This window comes from Elephantulus edwardii, unplaced genomic scaffold (assembly GCF_000299155.1).
Source record: "Elephantulus edwardii isolate Elephantulus edwardi_28Jun2011 unplaced genomic scaffold, EleEdw1.0 scaffold00164, whole genome shotgun sequence".
Lineage (NCBI taxonomy): Eukaryota > Metazoa > Chordata > Mammalia > Macroscelidea > Macroscelididae > Elephantulus > Elephantulus edwardii.
The window spans coordinates 5,808,026-5,834,756 of record NW_006399914.1 but is presented as its reverse complement, the minus strand read 5'-3'; the positions used below and the strand labels follow the sequence as shown (position 1 = coordinate 5,834,756).

At 39.2% G+C, this 26,731-nt stretch overlaps 1 protein-coding gene across 2 annotated transcripts in view; it reads right to left on the bottom strand.

The window, feature by feature from the left end:
• SLC27A2 (solute carrier family 27 (fatty acid transporter), member 2) overlaps positions 1–26,731 on the bottom strand; it is a 76,706-nt gene that overhangs the window by 29,416 nt on the left and 20,559 nt on the right. The window contains exons 2-4 of one of the 2 annotated variants that reach the window (XM_006895304.1): positions 18,294–18,503; positions 12,104–12,262; positions 3,920–4,044 (exon numbers count right to left, since the gene is read on the bottom strand). In XM_006895304.1, the coding sequence (XP_006895366.1) occupies positions 3,920–4,044; positions 12,104–12,262; positions 18,294–18,503 (494 nt within the window). The remainder of the gene's footprint in view (positions 1–3,919; positions 4,045–12,103; positions 12,263–18,293; positions 18,504–26,731) is intronic. The other variant, XM_006895305.1, reaches the window with a different exon arrangement.

Here is a 26,731-nt window from a genome sequence, read left to right as displayed (position 1 = left end):
GAGAGAGAGAGAGAGAGAGAGAGAGAGAGAGATTGACTGAATGAGCCTGAAAAGCACTACACATAAAAACCTGTTTGTTTACCTCAAGTCCAAATGTGGCTCCCATTAGAACTAATAGAAACAACACACACTCCCCAGGAGACGTCTAGTTGACACGGGGTTGCCTTTAAGGTAAAGAAGAAAAGCCAAACAGATGGGCCCCATATGGATTTCTGGGTTTTAATTGAGAGGCATGCAATCTTAAGGACCAGGTGGAATACAAATGTGAAGAAAATTCAATAACTACATCCACAGGAATTGCTGGGAAAAAGGTTCCAGACCAGCTTACAGCACTAATTAATGACCCTTGGACATGAGTTTGTGGAGTGTGACAAAAATAACAATAATGCCACCAAGTATAAATATTAACTTTTTTTCAGGGGCAAAGATTTGTTGAGTGCCTGTGATGTGCTAAATAGAGGATGTGGCAATGACGGAAGTTCTTGTCTGAACAGAGCTGCCATTTAACAGGGTGACAGACTGTATGTAACATGTAGACCTGGACTATGTCAGCCCTGACAAGCGTCATGAAAAGCAGTAACAATATGGACAAAGAGCAGTGAAGCATTTCATGATTAGTAGGAGGGGTCTCCCTGAGGAAGTACTATCTGGGAAATGACTGAATGAAATGAGAGCAACCACAGAGATAGGTTAACTGCGGACAGCATATTGTCTCACAGCAATTGGTACTACAGGAAGTTGAACATAAAAACAAAAATCTAGACCAGGTGCATGGAAATCTTGTATGAGTCAGAGCATAAAGCTGTGTTCCAGTATAGCCAGGTTTTTATTCTGAGGTGCCTCTGGTTGAACTCAAATTTCCAAGTTTTGTGGAGCAGCCAAGTGCTTAAATGTTTGTGCTACCAATGTATGCCTGGTTGAACATAAATACCAATGTATCAATAGGAATCTTTGAATTTGTTTTCTTATGTTGATTAAACACATTAAACCAATGAAAATCTGGTGAGTTTATTGTATTGTCTAGTCTAGAGGTTCCTAACTGGGGGGAATTTTGCCTACAAGAACATCTGGCAATGTTTGGAGACTTTTTTTCTGTTTTTATAACATTTTCTTTACTATCTGGAGACAATTTGATTGTCAAAACTGAGTACTACCCATCCTTCATAGTAACGGTCAATACCAAGGATACTGCCAAACATCCTACAATGCACAGGACAAGCCCATACATCCAAGAAAGAATGGACTCAAAGTGTCACTGGTGTCACTGTGGAGAAACCCTAATCTAGACCCAAGGAGAGGGTCATCAGATGTGTAAGTAACATCTCTTATGAACAATTCTGTCCACACACCTGGTTATCTGCCAGCAAAGTTTCCCCAACGGTTCTGGAATTTCTCTGGAGCATCTACTCCAAACTTACTGAAGGACTCCATTGGCTGGTTTAAGGACTTATACATATTTATTCATTAAATAATAAGTTAATTTTTACTCCATGTCTTTGTATAAGAGAGAGAAAGAGACAAAATATGAATTCTTTCCTTGAAGATTTTCTTGTCCAGAGTGGATAGGAGACTTGAAGTAAAATCCATGCAATGGGACAAGTGCCACAGGCAAATGCAAATAAAATTATGCAGGTGAAGGGAATGATAACTCTTTTCAGAATGACCCAAGTAAGTTTCATTTATTAGGTGTATTTGAATAGACTTTCAATAGGCTTTCATATATTTAATAGACTTTTCATAAATCTTGTAGAATATATAAAAACAACTAAAAAAGCAGAGAATAATAGCAACTAGCATTTATTACTGAAGTGCAATAGTGTTATTCTGAAGACCAAGACGTACCTGATACAGGCCATGGTCTTTGCAATCACTTGCTTTGCATCGGAGAGCTGGACAATGACTAGGGAGGATAGAAGGAGAGCTGAAAGAGCTGTGGTGGTGGAGAAGAGTGTTGAATATACCATGGAGTGCTAAGAGAACAAACAGGTTCATCCTAGAGAGGGTTAAACCAGGCTGCTCCTTGGAAGCAAGGATTCTGAAGCTTTGTCTGAAATACTTTGAACATGTTGCAAGGAGGGACCAGTCCTTGGAGAAGGATGTCATGCTTGGGAGGGTGGAGGGATGGAACAGGAGAGGAAGACCCTCTATGAGATGGATTGACTCAGTGACTGGAGTAATGGGGGTAGATGTGTCAGAGACAGTGATATTGGCACAGGACAGAGCAGGGTTTAGGGCTGTTGTACATAAGGTCACTATGAGTCACAGGTGACTTGATGGCACGTAACAACAACAGCAGCAGCATTTATGAAGCTCTCTATATAAGGTAGCTATTGCTTGTTGAATATGAAAAGGACCTGAAGAACTTACTGAAAAGGATGAAAGATTACAACCTTCAGATAAAACAAAAATTCTCCCAACTCCACTAAAAAGCAGCATCATGATTGTTGTTGTTGTTGTTGTTTAATGCCATCGAGTCGTAAACGACTCATAGCGACCCTATGAACGAACAGCCTGAGTACTGTTCGTACATAGAGTTTCCGGAGGCAAGCCATTTTGGAAGTGGATGCCGCTCCTGCTTCCAGGCTTGATTTAGTCGGGAAGATCCAGCCAACACTGTCCACCATGGGTGCCCATTACCACGATTGGCACATCACTGTCACAGGCTTCAGCATCACAGCAACCACGATTTACCTCTGTACAGCAACGCACAGACCAGTGCTATACCACCTAGAAGAATGTTTGACAGGACGACAATTTGACAGGCTGGCTAGCCTCACTCCAGGGACAGAGCAAACCTGCACGTCAAACACATTCCCGGAAAAGCAGTCGACTCCAAAAGCTTGCTACGATTCCTGCACTCCCACCACCACGCTCCTACCTTCTGGCAAGGAGAGCTTCCCAAGAGCCTGGGAGGAGCCGGCCAAACCAGGAACAACATGGCCATTTCTTCCCAGCTGCCTTGGGCTTAAGGCTGCCTCCTGGTTCAAACCCTAGGGCCAGGTGGCTAGCCTCACTCCAGGGACAGAGCAAACCTGCACGTCAAACACATTCCAGGAAAATCAGGCAACTCCAAAAGTTTGCCACGATTCCTGCACTCCCACCACCACGTTCCTGCCTTCTGGCAAGGAGAGCTTCCCACGAGCCTGGGAGGAGCCGGCCAAACCAGGAACAACATCAGCATCATGACAGATGAGGAAAATAAATGAAGTTGTAATGGATTTTCATTTTATTTGGATCTGCCTTCAACATCCATGAATGCAACATCAAGAAATCAAGTGACATGCTTCATTGGGCAGATCTGCTACCAAGTACCTCTTTAACATGCTCAAAGAGCAAGGATGACACTTTAAAGACTAGGATTCCCTTTACTGAAGCCATTGTATTTTCATTTGCTTCATATGCATGTGAAATTTAGAGAATGAATCAAGAAAACTAAGGAAGAACTGATGCCTTTGAATTGTGATACGGATATAGGGTATGGAATATATCATGACTGCCCAAGGAAGAAACAAATCTTCTTGGAAGAACTGTAGCTACAGTGCTCCTCAGAAACAAGGATGGTGAGGCTCTGCCTCACATACACTGGGCATGCTATCAGATGGAACCAGTCCCTAGAAAAGGAAATCATGCTTGGAAAAGTAGAAAGTCAGCAAACGAGACTGGTATGTGAGTTGGAGCATAGCAGACACTATGAGGCTGGTGTATGGTCAGGAGAATTTCATTTTGTGGGGTTGCTATGAGTCAGAGCCAGACAGCACCTAACACCACCACTGAGTCAGACACGGAGTCACTTTCTCAAGAGAAACCATTTTAGTATAAGCTGAAAATTGATTAATGCAAATCAGTGGAAGCCAACCAAATCCCAAATGACTTAAATTCCCACTTTACCCAATTCAACAAGATACATGAGGAGTGTTACCTGGGGTGTGTTGCATAAATATCGAAGCAGTTCACCAATATACTGAATGACAGTCACATTATATTTTCTGCAATCATCCCAAAACTGGCTGGCTGAAAATTTGGACCGTAAAACAATAGTAGCACCTACAAACAAAAGGCAAAGTTTCAATGAACGAAAGCTACAGAAATCCTCAGTAAAATAATTTTCCAAATCTGAAAGATATAAACTAAAAATAAAAAAATGAGTACTATGTACAAACAAGGGAGCTCTAGTGCCTAGTCCTTTGGAAGCTGCACCGTTAACCCAGAGCTCTCGAGCCTTAGGCTCTTTGGGAGAAAAATGGACAATCTCTTACCATGAGATTTAATAGCTTCATGAAGAAACCCATGAAAGGGTCAGCTATTTATTCACAAACAAGAATTAAGTACCCATTATATGCCACACTGTTGTGTACTGTAGAGTCGGAACTGACTTACAGCTGACCCTCTCGAGGGTTTTCAGAAGCAGTCATGCATGGGAGGAGATTGTCCGTCCTCCCACGGAGCAGCTGGTGCCTTTGAGACTGCAGTGCAGCTTCTTGCCACTAGGCCACCAGAGTTCCATAGTTTTGTCTATAGGAACTTCCAATCTAGTGGAAGGAAGACATCTACAAAAGCCAAATAACAAGGCAGCATGTGGTTGGTTCAGATGAAGCCCTAGGGGAATGATGTGTGTGTAGATTAATTATGCCTGGGGCAAGAGCTGAGAAAAACAAACTATTAATGGTAGGTCTTGAGAAATGAATGTATAAAGGGAAATAGAAATGAATACAAAAAGATACAAAGGAAAACAGTACAAATTTCTTATCAGCCATTGTTGATACTGACTCAAGACCCTCTGTTGGGTCTGGGACCGTAACTCTTTACAGGATAAGCTTGTCTCATGTTTGTCTCATGGAGTGGCTGGTGGATTCAAACCAATGACCTTTTATTTAGAGCCCAACATGTAATGCACTATGTCATAAGTTGTTATTAGGTGCCGTCAAGTTGACTATGACTCAGCGACCCAATGAACAATGGATATGAATCCTGCCCTATCTTGTGCCATCTTCATCATCTCTGATATACTTGAGTCCATTGTTACAGTCACTGTGTCAATTTATCTCATTGAGAGTCTTCCTCTCCTTTGCTGATTCTCCACCTTTCTAAGCATGATGTCCAAGGACTGGCCCCTCCTCACAACATTTCCAAAGTATGTAAAGGAAGTTTCACTGTCCTTGCTTCTGAGGAGCACTTGGGTTTGACCTTCTCTGACACGTTTGTTCTTTTGGCAGCTCGCGGGCTATTCAATACTAGTCTCCAATGCCACAATTCAAAGGCACTGATTTGGCTTCTGTCATCCTTATTCGTCATCCAGCTGTCAGCTATGTAGCATGTACTTATAAAAATGAGGGTTTAGGTCAGGTGTACCTTTGTCTTTAAACTGACATTGTTGCTCTTCAGCACCTTGGAGAGGTCTCTGACAATGAATTTTCCCAGTGATGTCTTGACTGGTGGTACCAAGGATTTTGAATGTGGATCCCAGAAAGAGGAAATTACTATTTCAATCTTTTCTCCATTATGATGTTGCCTAATGGCCGAGTGATGAAAATGTTTTCTTAATGTTGAGATGTCATCCATATTGAAGGCTGTAGTCTTTGGTCTGCTGTAGTAAGTGCCTCAAGTCCTCATTTTTCAGCAAGCAAGTCTGCAAAGTACAGGTGTTGATGAGTCTTCCTCTGATGCTGACGCCACATTCTTCTTCATAAAGTCATTTCTCAAATTATTTTCTCAGCATACAGACTGAATAGGTAGAAAGAAAGGATACAGTCCTGATGCACACCTTTCTTGATTTTAAACCATGCAATGTTCCCTTGCTCTATCTGGATAACAACTTCTTGGTGTAGGTATAGGTTTCATAGGAGCACAATTCAGTGTTCTGGAATTCCCATGGAGAAGAATGGAACTGTGATTAAATGCCATCAAGTTGACTGTGACAATACAATTTTAAGTATACAATGAACAACAGATGTGAGCCTTGTCCTACCCTGCGCCATCCTCATAATCTGTCATGCACAAGTACATAGTGGTAGCCACTGTCACTTCATTGTGCTGAGGGTCTTCCTCTCTTATACCTTTACCTCTATCTTTTCCAATATTATATCTCCCTCCAAGGATTGATACTGCCTGAAAAATATGCCCAAAGTAATTGAAATGAAATGTCACTATACTTTTCTCTAAGGAACACTCTTACTGCACCTCCTTTAGGTAGTGAAATGTTATTGTTGTTGTTGTCATATGCCTTTGAGTTAGACAGAGTCATAGCTTACTGTTCAAGTGAGTTTTCAGAGACTGTAAATCACATAGGAAATAATCCAACTTTCTTCCATGGAGAGGAGCTGATTGATTTAAATCACATGCTTTTGGGTTGGCAGCACAATGCTTTATCACTAGTCCACTAGAGCTCTCTTCAAGAAGTGGAGTAGCTCATCAAATGTATTTATTTTCCACCTTTAAGAGGAAATGTCAGACTGCCTTCCATAGTGACGTATCATTTTACATCCCCACCAGCAGCACATAAGTATTCAATCTCTCGGAATTCTCATAAAAATATCTGTTGTTTGCTATTCTGTTGACCTTTGCTATTGTTGCTGGGGTGGGATGATACCTCATTGTTGCTTTGATCTGCATCTCTCTAGCTTTCTGCAGATGGCACAACCTCGTTTGCTGAAAGTGAAGAGGACTTGAAATGCTTGCTGCAGAAGATCAGTGACCACAGCTTATAATATGGATTACATGTCAACATCAAGGAGACAAGAATTTTCATCACTGGGCCAACAGGTAACAACATCATGATAGACAAAGGACTGAATTTGTCAATGATTTAATCTTGCTTGGATTTCCAATCTATAACCTCTGTTCCAGCAGTCAGGGGAGCAGGAGATGTAGTGCAGTGGGCAAGTCTGCTGTCAGGGATCTCTCCAAGGTACTGAAGAGCAGTGATGTCAATCTGAAGGCTACAGCAGACTCGATTCAGGCCACAGTCTTTTCAATCAGTTGCCATGCATCTGACAGCTAGACAATAAATAAAGATGATCAAGAATTATTGATGTCTCTGAGTTGTTATGTTAGAGAAAACTACTGAATATCTCATAGACTGCCAAAAGAATAACCAGATCTGTCTTGGAGAAGGTACAGCCAGTGTGCTCCTAGGAGGCAAAGATGGCAAAGTTTAATCCCTCATACTTAGAACATGTTGCTAGGAGAAGCTATTAGAGGCAGACATCATGCTTGGAAAGATAGAAGGTCAGCGAAAGAGAGGAAGACCCTCAACAGGATGGACAGAAAGCAATGAGCACAAGTGTGTCAGGGTTGATGAGGATGGCATCAGGTTGCAATGAGTCGTAGTCAATGACACCTAACAACAAGAGCAACGGCAACAAATGCTGTTGCTTATCTTGAGCACTTTTTTCATGTGTTTGTTGATCATCTAAGTATCTTTGGTTAAACATATTTTTATATCTTCTGCCTATTCTGTAACTGGGTTGTTTTCCTTGTCAAGGAAATGTATTATATACATTTTAAATATAACTCACTTATCAGATACATCATAGCCAAATATTTTTTTTTTTTTTTGCCATTCTATGGACTTTCTTTTCACCCTACTGGGGAAGTTTTTTGATGCATACAAGGATTCAGTTTTCAGAAGGTCCCTTTATGCATTTTTCCTCTCCTAGATTTGTATTTTTGGCTATCTTTGAAAGTCTATTCATGCCATAGATTAAGACTTCTAATTCGTTCCTGTTTTTTCCCCTCTGATGCTCTTCATAGTTCTTACTTTTGTCCCTATGCCCCTGATCCACCTTGAGTTGGTTGTTGTGTGTGCTTGAGATGTGGACTTTCTTTTTTCCTGCAGAAAAATGTACAGTCTTGTCAGCACCATTTTTTTTTCTTTTCTCAGAAGCTCAACTATGTCATTTATTGTTCTTATGTTCTGGACCAAATTCCATCTACCACTGGGTTGTTTTACAGCTCGGAAGTCCACATGCAAGGCACATGTGAAGTAAGGAACTGCCTATGAGGTTTTCCGTCAATTCCAACAACTAAGAAATAGTGAGAAGAGTTGGTACCTCAGAAGGCTTTTAGGACCAAATAATAGGCTCTTGTGTCCAGGAGAAAATTAATATACTTACCAGTAATGTTAATGCTCACCCACAGCTCTTCTGGGAGGATCTAAATCATTGAAGCGAACACCATTTGTTAAAGAGGCTGATGTTTCCCCACTTAGTGGACTGACTCCTTGTCAAATAACAGTTGTCTGGAGGTTGATGACTTGATTTCTGGGCTCTTGATTCTACTTCATTGGGTAAGTGTTTGCTGCTGTACCAGTAACATGCTATTTTTGATTACTAAGTCTGTGTAGTAGGATTTGAGATTAGAGAATGTCATATTTCCTAGTTTGTTTTCCTTCTCAGTAGAACTTTGTTTATTCAGGATCTCTTTCCTTTCCAAATAAAGTTGAAAATTGCCTTTTCTAGCTCCTTGAATTACATCAACGTATGTGCTGAGACTGAATTGAACTTGTAGATTGTTTTCGGCAGAACTGTCATTTTTACAATATTAAGTTTTCCTGCCCATGAACATGGCATATTCTTCCATTTCTCTAGATCTCTTTTTATTTCTAGAAAGATTTGTTCCTAAGTATCTTATCGTTAGCTATTGTAACTGACATAGATTTCATTTTCTTTTCAGTGTTCTCTCATTATTTTGAAGACTTGATGGATGGGCACATAACAACGACTTTGTTATTACAGAGAAATCCAACTGATTTTGTAAGTTGATCTTGTATCCTCCATCCTACCTCTTTGCTGAATTACGCCACCAGGTCCAGTTGTCTTACTAAGTATTTGGAGGTTTCTATGTATGTATTCTATCATATCAACTGCATACAGAGGTTGTTTTACCTCCTCTTTGCCAGTTTGGATGCCTCTTCTTTTCTTCTCTTGCCTTATTGCTCTAGCTAGGACTACCGCAACAATACTGAATAGAAGTGGTGATAGTGGGCATCTTGGGGTAATTACTGTTTCTAGGGGAATGCCTTCAGTCACATTTCATTGAGGATGATGTTGGTTATTGATTTTGCATATATGCTTTTAATTATGTTGGGAAAATAACACTCTCTTCCTATTTTGTTGAGGATTTTAATCAGGAATGGTGTTAGATTTTGTTGAAGGATTTTTCTGGATCAACTAAGATGATCATATAGTTTTTGTCCTTTGTTTTATTGATGTGATGAATTACATTGATTTTTTTCTTTCTTATGTTGAGCCACCCTGGTATGCCCACTATTTATCACGTATGATCATGATCTATTATTCTTTTGCTAGACTATTGGATTCTACTAGCTGGGATTTTATTAAGGATTTTTATATCTATGTTCATGAGGGATACTGGTCTACAGTTTCATTTTTTTAGGGGTATCTTTACCTGCTTTTGATTATGCTTGCTTCATAAAATGAATCTGGGAGTTTTTTCTTTTTATACAATTTGAGATAATTTAGGTAGAATTTATGATGGTTCTTCTTTGGTTGGGAGTATTTTTTTATCACCTGTTCAATTTCTTCTCTGGTAATGACTCTGTTTAAGCATTCTGCTTCTATCTGTGTAAATTTAGGTAGGGCATGAGGGTTTTTTTAAAATTAATTTTAATGAAAGTTTACAGAGACTTAGGGTTTCCATTCATTCATTCATTCTTGCACTTTTCACCCTGCCCAGCCCCTACCCCTATTCACTCTTCTCCTTGAGAAGTAAAAGAAAAACTCTTTCATTGTTATGCAAGCCCTCCTCTCAAGTCCACTCCACTGTGCAGCCTTCATTCTGGACTCCTGCCATGACAATAATACCCAATCATATATCTCTTTTAAACAGTTCTTTCCCTCATCTCTTTTAATGTAGTATACATCATTCATCCTCTCCTCTGTCTTCCCTCCACCCTGATGTCAGTCCTATTTTACAACAGTAGTCCTATGAAATATTTGTTCTTTTGTGACTGAAATATTTCACTCAGCATAATGTCCACCAGGGTCACCCATTTTGTGTAATATTTCATAAGTTCCTTGTTTTTCAATGCTGCATAGTATTCCATTGTGTGAATATATCAGAGCTTCTCTATCCATTTGTTGTTTCCAGCACTTTGCTATTGTGAACAAAGCTGCAATGGGTGTACATTTATCTGCTTGGGTGGAAATTATGGTTTCTTTAAGGTAAATTCCCAGTAGTGGAAATGCTGGGTCAAATGGTATTTCTATTTGCAACTTTCTGAGAAAGTGCCATATAGCCTTCCATAGTGGTTTCAACATTTTACACTCCCACCAACAATGAATAAGAGTTCCAGTTTCTCCGCAACCTCGCCAGCATTTGATATTTGCTGTTCTGTTAAATTGTGCTGTTTTTACTGGGATGAGATATCTCATATTGTTTTGGGGCATGAGTTTCTAAGAATTTCTGCATTTCCTCTAGGTTCTCAAATTTGTCAGCATACAGCTTTTCATAAAATCTTGTTATTGTCCTTTTTATTTGATTTAGTTATGTTGTGATGTTGCCCATTTAATTATTTATTTGTATCTTTTCCTTTGTTAAGTGTGCCAATAGTTTGTCAACTGTATTGACTCTTTTGAAGAACTAATTTCTGGCTTTTTTGGTAGTTTCAATTGTTTTTCTGTTTTCTATTCCATTTATTTCTGTCATTATCTTTTATAATTTCCTTTCTTATAAAGGTGTGAGGCTTGCTTACTGTTCTTTTTTTTATTTGTTGAAGATGTTAAGTAGTCTATTTCAATTCTTTCTTCCTTTTTTAAAATATGTTTATTGTTAATAACTAACCTTGGAATACTGTTTTTGCCGTATTCCAGAGGTTTTAGTGATTTCATTCTCATTTGTTTCAAGAGACTTCTTAATTTCTTTTTATTTCTTCTGTTATCCAATACTGAGCAAGCAAAGTAATGATTTAGCTTTTAAGTGCACACTTTTTTTATTTATCCCCTTGTTGATTTTTAATTTTATAACATTGTGGTCCAAGAAGATGCTTTGTAGTATTTCAGTGTCTTTAATTTATCGTTGCTTGCTTTGTGGTATCTCATATGGTCTATTCTGGAGAATGTTCTAGGCATGCTGAAGAAGAACTGAGATTTTGATAAGATGAGTGAACTCTTTGTATTTCTAGAAATTTGAGTTGTTGTTTTTGTGGTTGTTAAGTGCTGTTGAGTTGTAGACGACACATAGTAACCCTATGAATGAAAGACCTGAACACTTGGCTAATATTCGTTTCTCCAAGTTCATAGAGTTTCCAGAGGCAAGCTATTTTGGAAGTGGATGCTACTCCTGCTTCCAAGCTTGTTTTAACTTGGGAACTCCACCAAACAATGTCCACCATGGGTGAGTTAAGTATATGATTTCATTTTCATTGAATTTCTTTCTAGTTGTCTGTGTTTCAAGGAAAGTGTTGTGCTGAAGTCTCCTACTATTGTGTTGTAGCTTTTGTTGTGTGCCATTGAGCTGGAAGTGACTTATAGCGACCCTCCAACAGGTTTTCAGAGGCAGTTAACTGCACAGGAGGAGATTTCCCATCCTTCTTCCATGGAGCCACTGGGGGATTTGAACTGTATGTTTTCAGGATTGTTGTACAACTTCTTACCACTTGGTCACCAGAGCTCCTACTACCATTGTAGTGCTATCTACTTCTTTCTTCAAGTCTGTTAACATTTATTTTGTGCCTTTTGCGGCTCTATCATGTGGGTTATAGGTATTAGGCTAATGTCCTCTTGTTCTGTTAACCTTTTAAGCACCATATATGTCCCTGCTTGTCTTCTGTGTGGGGTTTTGACTTGAAGTCTATTTTACCTGAGATTAATATACTGTTGTGTCTGGTTTTTTTTTTGTTGTTGTTGTTGCTATTCCCTTTGACTTTTAGCCTTTGTTTATCCTTGCTTCTCAAGTGTGTCTCATGTAGAAAGTATATTGATGGGCTTTATTTTTTAATTCCATTCTGCTAATGTTTTCTTAACTGATGTGTTAAAGCCATTCACATTCATTGTGAATATCAAAGGAAAGATCTTGTTGGTGCCATTTCGTTGGATTTCTTTTTTTGTACTGTGGTCTCTAATTCTTGTTCAACAAACAAGCTTACCTTTCAGGATACATCCATGTAGTCCAATCATAAGTGCAGCACTGTGGTACAGTGGCAGAGTGGTGTAGATAACATCATCTGTCTGAAACCCACTTGCGGTAGCAATGCCAGTCCCATACCATAGACGCTGATGATTGATCACTGCTGCTTTCGGGAGACCTTAGCAAAGAAACAAGAGAAGTAATGAATGAATTTGGGAAGAAGACTTAGTTCAGGAGATCCATAACCTCTGTTTAGACAACTATACAGTATAGCTTCACAATCCATAAAATCAAAAGTCAGTATTTTTTTTTTAAATGGTCAGGTAGTAAATGCTTTAGGTTTTGTGATCACTCAGCCCTATTACTGTAGCATGAAAGCAGGCCAGAAACAAACATATGAGCACTGCTGTGTCCCAATAAATTTTATTTACAAAACCAGGAGAGCTTGATTTTGACCATGACCCATAGGTTACTATATCCCAAGTTTTAGCGTTATTACAGTAATAATTTGAAGAGAAAAGGAATATAGGCTTATTGAATTTCTGCTCTGAATTTTCAATGTTTTAAAATACTTCAGTTAATTTTCATAACTACTATTAGCTAAAAAGAATTGTATTTTGCACTCCATAAATGAGAAGACTAAGAGATTAAGTCACTCTTAGTCAACAATCATACAGCTGTAAGCAGTGATGCTTTTTTCCTATCTTTATAAATGTCAAATGTTGGTAAGGGATAAGGATGGTGTAGTAGCAGTAGTTATAAGAAGAAAAAGATAAAGGGACATTTTTTAAGAGAGGGGGGGAAATTGTATTTGTTGATTGACTTATGAGAAAGGAAAAATGGAAATTCAAGAGCCAAAAAATGACGCAGAACCCTGACGCTCTTTCCCTGGGAGACTTACTGACAGACATGGGGAACCTGGAAGGACTTGAGGGACTGAATCCTGAAATCAGTGTTACTCATACTGAATTTGACAGAATGTAAGAAAATTTCTGGGTCTTGTGAAAAACAGAAGGAAGACTGTCCTGAGCGGACTTGGGATGAGGTTGAGGAGTAGAGGTAGAGGCCAGGTAGGGAAGAGCTTGATCATCTGATCGAAGAGTTTGGTATAAACCCAAAAGGTTTCAGAAGGTGACTGTTGACTCTCCAAACCTGACTTTACGCTGATGAGATTTCAGTAACATTGACAGAAAAGAAAGTAGCCTATTGGTAATTTTTTTAAAAAATGATTGAATGGTGAACAAAATGTATTCAGAGATTTTAGGACAAAACTAAAGTCTTCAAAGGCTTTGGACTTGGCATGGGCTATCTTGAGCTAAGATCCCCAGTACCTGAGGGCCAATGGTCAACCTCTTTTGTACAGAAAGATTTGAAAATGTGCAAATCTGTTCCCCACCTTTTTTTTTAAATTTAATTTTTAAAAAATATATTATACTATTTATCCCACTTTTTTTAAACTTGATTTTTTAGTAGGTAAAAGAAACATACAGCTCAAGTTGACAAAAATAAGGATACAGGTAAATCTGAAAACACAAATTATAGAGAGGTCTCTCTCATTCTTCCTGCTTCCATTTAATAACTCCTTTTATTAATTTTTTCCTGTATTTTTCAAGAGCTTTTCTTATAAAATGCAAAGCTGTCCCTGCTCATGCTTTTATATGCAATATGAAAACAATCTATGGGTATGTCTTTCTCCCTCATGGCCTTGTTAAACTGTGGGATTTTGTTAATCTGAAAGGTTGAAGGATGGTATCTTGGGTTTTTTGGGGTTTTTTTGGTTTATTTTTTAGTATGTATTCTTATTATGAGTTAGCTTTGCAACATCTCCATTTTCTTAGTTAAAAGTTACACTGATTTTTTTTCTAAAACATCCTACTGAAAGTTACGTATTTATACAATTTCTCCTTGGAAGTTATTTTAGTTGGGGAGAGCTGTAGGGTGATTGCAAAGGAGCTGGGGTTTGAGTAGTTTAAGATCTGAGTGGATAAACTAGTTTTGTGAAGAGTAAGATGGTTTTCTGCAGGCTATCTGATTTTCAGTCAAGTGCTCTATCACTAGTGTAGTGGTAAGGAGTTGCACAGGCAACTCAAAGTCACACGGTTCGAATCTACTGGCTGCTCTGGAGGAGAAAAATAGGCAGTTTCCGCCTGTGCAATTATACTGCCTCTAAAAACCTGCTGGAGGGTCAGCTATGAGTCAGTTCTGACTCCAAAGCACACACCAAACACAGTTTTGATCTTGGGTAGTACCTTAGCCAGGCATTGCACAAATGTCAGCAATTAGTTATATGTCAAGCACTGTGTCCCGAGAACTATCATCAGAGTAAGCACAGTTCAAAATCTGTTTTCTCTCAACAGTAGGCCAGTGGCACTGTACTAATGCCCTTGTTGTTGTTGACTGCTGTTGAGTCGAGCACGACTCATAGTGACTCGATGAACAAAAGGCCTTTCTATAACTATCGTCATTTCTCCAATTTCATAGAGTTTCCAGAGGCATGTGGTTTAGGCAGTGAATGCCACTCTTGCTTCCAAACCTGTTTTACAACTGGGAGCTTCACCAAACACTGTCCACATTGGGAAACCATTCTCGTATTTGATACCCCAATAGAACAAGGTTCAGCATGACAGCAAACCCAGGTTACTTCATACAGCACATTGTCAAAGAGTGATGCAAAAAAGTGGAAGAATGTTCCTCCAGATATAACAGCACTAGTCTCATTTAGCAATGGATAAATGTCATAAAGTCAAATATGACTGAGAGTAGGCTTCATACAAAAGACCTGAACTCTGTTCTATAACTAACATAATTTCTGTACATTTAAGACCTCCATCCTGGGTCAAAGGCTCAAGGACACCGCTCTTGGGGGGTAAAGAGCAGTAACACACATTAAACATGACCCCAAGAAATTTCCTTATGTGACCAATGTGACCACCCTACTCTACAAAAATATTAAGAAGGAGAAGAAAGCATAAAAAATTAATTGTATTCACTGTGGGAAAGAATTCTCTAAGCAGTGAGAGATATTAGTTCTATTTTAGAAAAGAAATGTATGTTTTGTTGTTTGTATTACTTTTAAAAAGGAACCTAATTTAAGATGAGAATATTTGTTAATTATTGCTAATGTTTACCTTTGAGGAACAGGGAAAACATTTTGTTCCCTTAATTACTTAAATGATTTTTCACTAATTTTTACAAGAGTAACTTAGTAAATATTTTATTTAGACATAAGGGATAAACTAAACATCAACTCAATTGCCTTCCAATTGGAAATAAAAATCTGAATTCACATGGATTAAATCAAGGTCGGGTCATTCTCTTTTTCTCACTATAGTGGGCTTGATATTTGACATAAAATCCTAGATTAATTTTATACTTATTTATCCTGCACTAAAACTAGAACTTCCCAACACTATCTAAGAACTCATTTTATTGCAATTATTTCAAAGACTCAAAATCCTCAAATTTCAAATTGACCATTGCCTTCAGAAATGAGTGTAAAAATCTGATACGTTAAGCTAGTGTCTGCATGTAAAAGGAATTTTTGTGACATAGTGAGTTAAGAATTGGACTGCTAAAAAAAAAAAAAAAGAATTGGACTGCTAAACAAAAGGTCAGTGGTTCAAATCCACCAGTCACTTAATAGGAGAAAGATGCGGTTGTTTACTCCCCAAGATTTACAGCTTCAGAAACCCTATAGGACAGTTCTCTAACTTACGGAGTTGCTGAGTTAGAACTGACTGGATGGCAGTGAAGTTTGGGTCTGTATATAGTAGGAATATTTTAATTTGCTAAGTTACCTTGCTATACTGTTGTCAAATCACATTTGAAAAAAAATAATACAGATTATGGTTTGGGAATCAGTTTTAATATATCATTTCCTGTCTTCCCATCTCCAACTTAAAAATATTTAGCAAAAATATGAGAGTTCCAGTCTCTCCATATCTTCTTCAACATTCATTACGTGTTGTCCTGTTAAACTCTGCCATTGCTACTGGGGCGAGATGGTATCTCATTGTGGTTTTGATCTACATCTGTCTTACTGCAAGTGATATGGAGCAATATATGGAACTCTAATACACTCTTGGTGGCATTAGAAAATGGTTCAACCACCCTGGAAGTCGGTTTGACATTTCCTCAAAAAAGGTGAACATTGAAATGCCATATGACCAGGTATTCCACTGCTAGGAATATATTCTGAGGAAAAGAGAACTGGGACACAAATGGAGATTTGTACACCGATGTTTACAGCAGTGTTAATCACAATAGTAAGAACATGGCAACAGTTCAAATGTGGATCAACAAATGAATGGACTGAGAAATTGTGGCACATTCACACGATGGAATACTATGCAGCGCTCAGGAGCAATGACTTTAAAAAATACTATCTAACATGGGAGAAGCTAGAAATCATTATGCTGAATAAGTCTCATAAGGACAGATACTTCACAAGACCATTATTGTAAAAATGAAGGATAACTAGTAAGATGTTTAAAAGTCCAAAGGGGCAAGGGGCAGTGGGGTAAGGTGCTGAGGGTGGGGAGAGGGGAAAATCATGGAATTGCAGAGTTTGGTGGGTGGAAAGAGGGGCAGGGGAATTAGGAAAGATCCAGTAGGCATAGACCAATGGTGATTTGCTATAGAAAACAAATGTATGGGAATGATTGTGAGAAGCACAATGTGAATGAAAGAATGTGTGAAACTCAAGTGTATAATGAATGATACACAATGTATATGAATGTTGTGTACAAACCAATATGCAATTAAAAAGATGTAAAAAACAAATACAAATTAATGGTTATACTATAAAAATATTTAGCAAAAATAACTGTATGAAAGCAAGTTAAACAGATTAAAATGCAGGCTACAGAGTGGGAAATCAGAGCAGTGTTGAGGGTCTGGAGGTGAAGAAGAGAGAGCCTACTAGCTGATGTTGAGATAAGGAAATCAGTGCATCTTTAACTGTATTTATTAGGTTTTATTATCTTGCAAGGAGATCTACTTCTGAAAACCCAAGCATTGGAATTCCTTGGGAGCACCAGTCTTCATGTGGTACACACACGTAGGGGACTGGGGGAGTGTGTCATGATGTGTTGTTGTCTTAACGGCAATTGGCTATGTTGGGAAAGACAGCATATTAATGTATTTTCCTAATACTTCTCCTGGTCTAGAGTAGGCAGAAAATCTGTTAAAGGTATGAACCTAGAGTGTTATGGTAAGAGGTATCAATTGCCATGAGCTCTGGAGTAGTCTATTTTGATGTTTTTATTTATATTGAGAAGTTTCTTAGCCTTTATAATCATCAGTCCTTAAATCTGTAAAATGAGAATAAGAATAGTACCCAGCTTAAGCAGTGGTGGGAGAATTGTCTGAACAAACTCAAAAGAATTTCTACTGTACCATAGCACATTGGGTGACTTCTTTGCTGTTTATCCTATTTTCATCAATTCTATGATGTACACTGTTCCATACTTATTATCTCTGAAACATGAATATGTCTTAATATGAACAAGCTGATAATTATTTGCTTTATTTCTCCCCATTTCCTAGACGGTCCTAAAGTGATAGTGCAGTTTACATGTGAAAGCACCCTAGATTTGATGGAATACTGTATTGTGGGCCCTGCATTAGAACTATCGTACATCCAAGACAGCTCCAAGTCAGTGCGTGTGGGGTGAAATACAGCAACCAAAAACATTTCTATAAATATAAACTCAATATTATCCTGTACACTTCTCTGGTGTTCCATACTTACTTGATTGCATATCATATTTAGGCTCTCAATATAACCGAGATGGCTCTAGATATAATCAAACAACAACAACATAATTACTTAAAAATTTTAACAGCAGAAGCCTAATAAGTCTATATTGCAAGCATGCTTTAGAATTTTAACAAATGTTCTAATATACATTCTAACAATTCAATGTCAAATTTCATCTATTAATTATTTTTTTAGAGTTCCTGGTTACTTTATCTGCTTGATGCCAAATAGGGTAAACGGATACACAGCTTAGAGAAACCAAAACGGGACCGTATGCTATGAAATAAAATCAGTTCCCACAGGCAAAGAGCTAAATCCCCCAAAGTATTAGTTATCTGATAAGTTTGACCAAAGAAAGAGAACACTTGTAAACCTAATCCAATATTCAACATTCAACTCTTTCAGAACTGGTCAATCATTTTTTTGAGAAGGTTCTCTTTGTTTTTACCTGTGGTTCCCGATGTATAAATGTATAAGGCCGGAGTGGTAAAAGTGACCTCAGACCTCCAAGACTGTGGGATGTTTTCCGTTGACACTTCGTCCACTTTGTCCAGGAAAGAGTCAACCCCTTCCGTACTGGAGGTCCTGCTCACGTAATAGATCGACACGTCATCTTTTTTCAGACTGGGCAGAACCTCTTCAACAGCTGCTTGTAGTTCTTCATTTAATAAAAAGAGAAAACCCCAAAGTAAATTAGTTCTTTTGCACTTCATTAGTACACATCTCATGGCAGTTTTGCTTCCAGCATAGTTTTCACTAAAATGTATAGACATGATATGTGCTGCTACAATTAGGTAGCTTTTTGAAACCATGGAATTTCCTATATTTGAAAAATATCATAAGATCCCGATATCTGAGGGGAGGTTAAGGTTTTTTTAAGTTCATTTTAATAAACGGAGGGGAGGTTAAGTTTTTATAACTCCCTAACCACATTTGGTTGGCTGAAATCTGTACTTCTTGTGGCAGATGCAGAAAGCTCTGGAATTATAGTTCAGAGTGAGTTGCACAGCCAATCCAAAGGTTCAAATCCATCAGTTGCTCCATAGGAGATTCCAAAAGGCAGTTTCCTCCAGTGGGAATTTACAATCTTAGAAATTCCAGGAAGAGTCAGATATTAGTTGGAACTGAATCGTACTGAGAATATGGCAAATGCAAAAAAATGGTCATATGGAAAAATACCCCCCAACTTGGATAATTTATGTGTATTACTGGCATACACCTCAAAGATACTAAAGAAATGCTGCTGTTCATAGTCTGTATCCCATAGTACCAAAGCTGACAAAATACATTTTTTTTTTACAAAATACAATTTTAAGGAAGGAGCAAAGATTGACATGCTAGCTAACAAAGATGACAGAAGCCAATGTTATCTAACCATTTTCTCAGAGAAATTTTTTTCTACTAATTTTTCTAAAATACCAGTAATAAAATAGTGACCTAGTGGTAAGAAGCTGCACTGCAATCCCGAAGACATGTGGTTCTAATACACCAGCTGCTTCACACAAGAAGGATGGGCAGTCTCCTCCTGTGCATTTAACTGCCTCTGAAAACACACCAGAGGGTCAGCCATGGGTCCATTCCACTAGCTGGCACACAACACAACAGTAAAATAGTCACACTAAGAAGTTTCAACTGATCTCAGAAAATAAGCTTTCAGCTTCATAATCACATTCTAAGGTTTGAAAAAAATGGACTAATTTAAAACAATATTTTTCAAACTGTGGGTCACAACACACATTCATTAAAGGAATTTAAAATGGCTGCAGTTTTTAAAATAGAAACAGAATTGGAGTTTTTCACAGCACACCACACCTAGGAAGACAATATAGTTGACACTTCTATCATTTTCCTTTTTCTGTAAGATTAGATTTTTCCTTCTCAGGATCCAATCGGAGCCTGCACACATCTCCATGAGGACACTTATCACAGAGGATGACAGTGGTTGAATTCTTTTTCTCAACTAGTAGAGTTCAAAACTTGGAGATTAAAGGATCCTAATTCAATCATTTTTGCACCATCAATCTCAGGTTAATGCTTAGTTACATGTACATAATTTAAAGAAGAGGCACAAAGTTAGAAGACTAGACAAAACAACCTATAGTTGTTGATGTAAAGGCTGCTGATCTTGCCAGACTCTGGAGGTGATATACCTTAATGAAATATAATGTAGAATATGGTAAGTTGGATGATGCAGGTATACAAATGCAACAACACATTCTGGAATTGAAGACATCTCCCTTTCCTTTGCCTTTCTCCCTCCTTCCTTCCCCCTAGCACTTCCTTCCAACAATTACTCAACACTTATTTCAAGAGTGTCCTCTGTGAGCAAGATCAATACCATCTCTGATTTCACAAATCCTTGACTGAATAGGAAGGATGAGGAAACAAAAAATCCAGCTGACTACAATAAAGTGTCCTATAATAAAATGGGGCAACCACTAGGGAAAACAGTATGGTACTTTCTTACAAAGTGGGAAATAGATAGTGGAAATAGATACAGCAATTCCACTATTTGGTATGTATACTAGGGAAATGAGCTATGAAGTTAATCAATCACAAGAGGAAAACATTGTATGACACTACTATTAAAAAGAGGTCAAGGAAAAGCTTACTCATGGGACAAAAACCAACATTCTCCAAAGGTCACCAGAGCTGGAAGGGAAAGGGAGGGTAAACACTAATGAGAGGGTGATGGTGGTTGTAAGGTGCTGTGAGTCGACTTTACCTCTCCTATGCCACCCTCACCATTTCTCTTGTTACAGTCACTGGGTCAGTCTACCTCACTGAGGGTTTTCCTTTCTTTCAATGACTTTCCAAGGAGGATGCCCTTTTCCAAGGACTGGCCTTTCCAAACAACATGCACAAAATATGGGAGGGAACCGTCACCATCCTGGCCTCCAAGGTGCACTCTGGCTGCCCTTTCTCCAAGACCTATTTGTTCTTTCAGCAATCCATGGGATTATTAAATACCCTTCTCCAACACCACAACTCAGAGACATTGATTCTTCTGTTACCTTTAGTCATTGTCCAAGTTTCAGATACGTAACAAGTCACTGAAAAGACCATGGCTGGAAAAGATGCACCTGCATATTTAAACTGATATCACTGCTCCTTACCAACTAACTCCCCTGTCTGCTACTGCCTAGTGGTAAGGAGCTGTGCTGCCAATCCAAAGGTATGCAGCTCAAATCTACCAGGTGCTCTGATGGAGAAAGATGGGCAGTCTCCGCTCATGCCATTTATTGCTTCTGAAAACACACTGGAGGGCCAACTCTAAGTTTGTCTGACTTGATGGTACATAATAAGAACTCAAAAGTAGATGCATACTAAGTTGAGCGAAGGGAAAGGAAAGATAAAACAACCTGGAGACCACAAGATAAAGATTGATAGAACCACTGAGACTGTGGCCTTTAAATGCCCTTCAGGTCTAGAACTGAACTCTCTGCTCGGGCTCAACTTTCAGACAAACAATGTTTTATTGTTACTGTTAGGTGCAGTAGAGTTGAACAGAAACTGAAAATACAGGGCGGAAGTGGTAAGAAAGTTGTTATATTATGGAGACTGTAATCAATGTCTCAAATCAAAATGTGTATGAGTTGTTAAGTGGAAAACCAATTTGTTGCTTAAGAATCACAATAAAAGTTCAAATAATTTATAATTATAAGTAAATAAATGCCATAGGTGTCATAATAAAAGGAAAGAGAAGGTGTTTGGGGAACACTTGTTGCTGCTGTTGTTATGGGTAGCATCTAGTGAAGAACAACTCACAGTGACCCTATGAACAGCTGATCTGAACCTTGCCCTTTCTTGTGCCATCCTCATCTCTGAACCACTGCTGGGAACACTTAGGAGTAGGGCAAAAACTGAGAAATCAGTTGAAATGCACTTAACCTGTTTTTGGCAGAGGGACGCCTTTATAAAAAGAGTCAGTGGTAAGACAGCATGTCTTAAGAAAGCAAGTAAAAAAGTTAAGCTGACTTAGGTGTGGAACAGGAGGAGAAGATGGGACAGAGAAGAGGCTGCTGCTGTAGGTAGGGACCACTTGAGGGCCTGCTTATATCAGGTTCATGGGTCATGGGTATGCTGGGCTGAATAATGTTCCCCCAAATTCATGTTTGCTCACAACCTGTGATTGTTGACAGTATTTAGAAATAGGGTCTTTGCAGAGGCATTCAAGTCAAGAAGAGGTTGTGCTAGATTAGGGTGGACCTTAAGTTCAATATAACTGGTTTCCTTGTGTCATGTATTAAATTGTATTCCTCCCAATGTATGTGATGGTATAAGGTGGGAGCTCTGCAGTGATTCCCCACGAGCTGATAAACAAATAGTTGTATTAAGGGGAGAATACAAGATTCACTAATCCCATCACAGACATAATCTCATGTAAGGGGAGTTCCCCAGGGTGGGCATAAATACCATTTTTTCTCATTAGAGATAAAAGGGAGGAAAGTGAGAGCAAAGACCTTGCTACAATCCATAAAGCACTGCTAAGAATGGATGGACGTGGGCGTGGGCCTCTTCTCAGAGAGGCTCCTAGACACTGGGAAGGCCAAGACTCATGAAGATGTACTGGGAATACCTGGCCCAGAGATGCTGAAGGAAACATGGACTTTCCTCCTGGATCAACACGGAGGCTCTTCCCCTAGAACTGGCATCCTGAATTTGGATTTCCAGCTTCTTAAACTCTAAAAGAGGAAGCTCTGGTGACCTAGTGGGTTGAGAGTTACATTGTTAACTCCAAGGTGCTGCCTCTCTGGTGGTCCAAATTTGCCATTTGGTTCTTATAAGAAAGATGGACAATCTCCTCTTGATTCACAACCTCTGAAAACCCACTAGAAGGTCAGCTATGAGTTGGTTCTGACTTGACGGCAATGAGTAGGGAGGGAGACTCTTAAGAGTTAAGAGCTTCAATTTGTTAAAGCCATTCACTTGTGGTATCTCGGTTACAGCAGCATTAAGTAACTAAGACATTTTATAAGAAAGAAATTTGCACACAGATTCAGAGAAGAGAATGCTGTGCCAAGACAAAGGCGGAGACTGGTATGATGTGACTGTAAGCTGAAGAATGCCAAGGATTCAGGAAACTATTAGGAGCTGGGAAAGATAGGGAACAGATTCCCCACACAGCCAACCTCAAAAGGAACCAGCTTTGCCAACGATAACTTGCTTTTGGACTTTCAGTCTCCAGAAGTGTGAGAGAAGAAACGTCTGTTATTTAAGCTGCCCAGTTGATCCTTTGTGATGACAATCCTAGAAAACTAGTACAAGACAGTGGGATGGGGCAGGAAGACCAGTGAGGAGGGCTTACTGAACAGCCAGTTAGCAGATGAAGCTTGTCTGCACTAGGGCAGTGGCACTGAGTGGAAAGAAGGTGGATGCATGCATGAGATGTTCAGGAGGTAAAATAGACAGGTAGCTGTCGTGATGAGAAGGAAATGATGGGGCAAAGGGACTTTAGACTGTCCAGTAATTTAAGAAAGGAAAACGTACTACAGTATTTTCTCTTACTTTAAAAACACTAAACCAAAGGGCCCTTCATGGCACAGTGGTTAAGTGTTCAGCTGCTAACTGAAAGGCTGACAGTTCAAATCCACTAGGAGAAAAATGTGACAGCCTGCTTCAGTAGTGATTATAGCCTCAGAGACTCTGTGGGGCAGTTGTACCATGAGTAGGAGTCATCTTATTAGCAACAGGTTTTGGTTAGTAATAACAACAAAAGTAATTGTAACTAAGCAGTGGTCATGGTTGATCAGAAGTCAAGTGAGTAAGATCCGGCATTTTGTACTTACTCCATGTTCCTTGTAGACATCTACTTTGTGGTTTCTGACCTTTACCAAAGTCATTTCAAGAGATGAGAAGAGCACACTCTCCCTCTACCACCTCTGGCTCCTAACTATATTAGGATACTCTGTGGCAGCCTTTCTTCCCTTAGACTTACAGATTCTGCTCTGAAAACTGGCATACCTTGTGGCAGTCTTTTTCCCCTTAAACTTAGAGATTCTGCTATAAAAACTGACGGCTGAACAAAAAAGTAGACCTGAATGTTATTGTCAGCTCTGCATTTGACATTTTTTTTAAATTTTATTTTATTTTATTATTTTTGTGTGCGTGTACCGTCAAATCAGATCTGACTGGTACAGGAGGAGATTGTCCCTCCTTACCCGGCAGAGCATCTGGTGGATTCAAACCGTTCACCTCTGGGATTTTAGTTGCAGCTTCTTGCCACTAGGCCACCAGAGCTCCCCCTGCATTTGACATTTAATGTATTCCCTCACCCTATGAGTCTTCCACACGTATGACTGGGTCTCCATGCACTCTCCTTCACTCCTGAATTGTTTTAGTAATTCTTACTGTAAGATCTGTTCATCTAGGAGAAGAGTGGCTTCAACCAGTCATACAAATCAGTTGCCAGAGAGGCAACTCTGACTGTTGTGATTTGGTGTGTGTGAGAGAAAGTACAGCTGAGCTCCACAGGGTTGACAATGGCAACTTTAAAGAAGTGGATCTCCTGAGGCTCTTCTGGGTGGACTCAAACCGTGGAACTTCTGGTTAGTCTCTGAGCACATTAGCCCTCTGCATGCACTACCCAGGGACTCTGACCAGACACAGATACCCAAATATTTCTGCTTGGGGCAGGCTGGCTTTGCTGGCACTCTGAGACTTTGGGATTTGTGTGTATGAGTACTCTTGGGAATACCACCTGTGAAACTTTAGGAGAAGTGAGACTGGATAGAGGGAAAATGGAACTATATATAACGGAGTTACAACAGCAGCCTCCCTCAACTGTTCCTCTGAGGGAGTCTGGATCTGGGGCGGAGTTTTTCAGGGTTGTTCCAAATGAAAGGAAGGGGGCTTTGCTTTTATATCCTGGCATCAGCCGGTCATGGATGCAGGCTGGGGCTAGTGGGGTGTGACCTTGGGCCAAGCAGTTTTCCATGATCACAGGTAAGTCCTGGAAAGAAAGAATCTCAGTGTAGAACTCTCAGCCCCAGCAGGCCCAGAAGTTTAGGAAGAAGGTCCTCAGTCCAGCTGGGAGGACATGGGCAGCACATCAAAGCATCCACCGTACCTCTTATTCTTACTAATAATAATGCTCAAAACATTTTCATTTGTACAAAACAGTTTTATATTAGTTTCTCACATATTAACTAACATAATTTTCACAACAGCCTTGTGATGCCAAACTCAACTCAAATTCATAGCCACTGGGTGGGAATCATCTCATAGCTGACCCTCCAGCAGTTTTCAGAGACAGTAAATCACACGGGAGGAGACTGTCTTTTTCTCTTGGGGCTGCTGGTGGATTCAAACCACCTAGAGGCACCACCATTGGGTTAACAGCACAATTCCCTATGGATGAGGCCCATCCTGTGATCTAGATACAATTGCCCTATTTCTGCAAATGAGGAAAGGGGCTCAGTGAGGTGAGGCGGTTTGCTGTGTAGGCTGGCGCAGAGATTTGAGTTGAGAGCTGTGCTCTCTTCATCATCTGCTACACGTGAGAATTATGTGAGCAGATATGGCCATGTGAGCATTAACTTTGGCATTTCTATTCTGCCATCTAAAAACTTGAGTGGGGTGCTTTTAAAGAATGCATTAAAACACATTATTAAATCATATTATTTCTGTGCAACACTTCATTTTACTGATGGACTACAGACCACTTGATTCTTGAGGGGCTACTGAATATGTACGTGGTTGTTGTTAGTTGCTGTCAAGTAGGTTCAATTATTTTAATTACAAGGAGTTTTGGTGGTATAGCGTGTAACTTATTGGGCTGGTAAACGAAAAGTCAGCAGTTCAAATCTACCAGTCACTCTCACGAAGAAAGACAGACAGTCTCCTTCTAGCAATATTTGCAGTCTTGGAAGCCCAGTGGAGTGTTGCTGTGTGTCAGAACTGATTCACTGGCAGTGGGTATGGATATTTTAATTGTACTGACATACTTTTATCCATTTAAATACAAAAACTAGATATACTAAGGTTTGAAACATTTCAAAATCTTTCCATTTCAGAGGTATTAAAGCCCTGTCGTAAACTTTAAACATGGGCACGAATCTTGTGAGTCAAGTTCTGTAGTCTCTTCACCAATAGTTCACATTTAGAACATTTTTTTTAATGTACATTTTTCCATTACAAGAAGGCTTGCTTGGAAACTGGAACCACTGGGAGCAGAAAATCTCAGTGCATAAATGCCTATGAGGGCTGGTGTAGTCCACAAACACGCCTCGAGCTGTAGAACTTGCGCTGAGTAGGTGGGTGGTGGGACTTTCTTAAAGCTTTGGCTCTCACATGTGCTATTATAAACTCAATCCACTGGGCAAGGGTTAGCAAATTTTTAATTGCTTTATGCCCTTGTTTGCTTCGCACAATGGCAAAATGCTTTTTGTAAATTAATAAAGCATTAACTATATTACAGATCAGGCCATAAAAATAGTTGTAACCTTTGACCTCTTACAAGGTATATGCCTCCTAATAGAAGAAAGCAAAACTAGATGTTCACTGTTTAATTTCCTGTAAAAATGAAACTGGAAGTGACTTCAATGCCCAACACTAGGGAAATAGTTTAAGAAGACTCACATGCTATTAAGAAGATCATTATAAATGCTCAGTAGAGACCTAAGTGTATTCAGTAACAAAAGAATTGCAGTGCCAAATAAAAAATGGATAAACTATAATTGTGCAAGTGAGCATGGAAACTATGAATAGGAGATTATGTTGAAAAGAAATATTGGGACTTTGGGATCCCCATCTCTCTGCACCATGTGCATGTTTGTACAAAAGTGCCTAACTTTCTGGAAGCAGCTGGTCACTTCTTTGCTGTCCAGTGCTTGTTAATTCACAGGATCGGCCTTTTAAAAAAGAATTTTATTATTATTATTATTA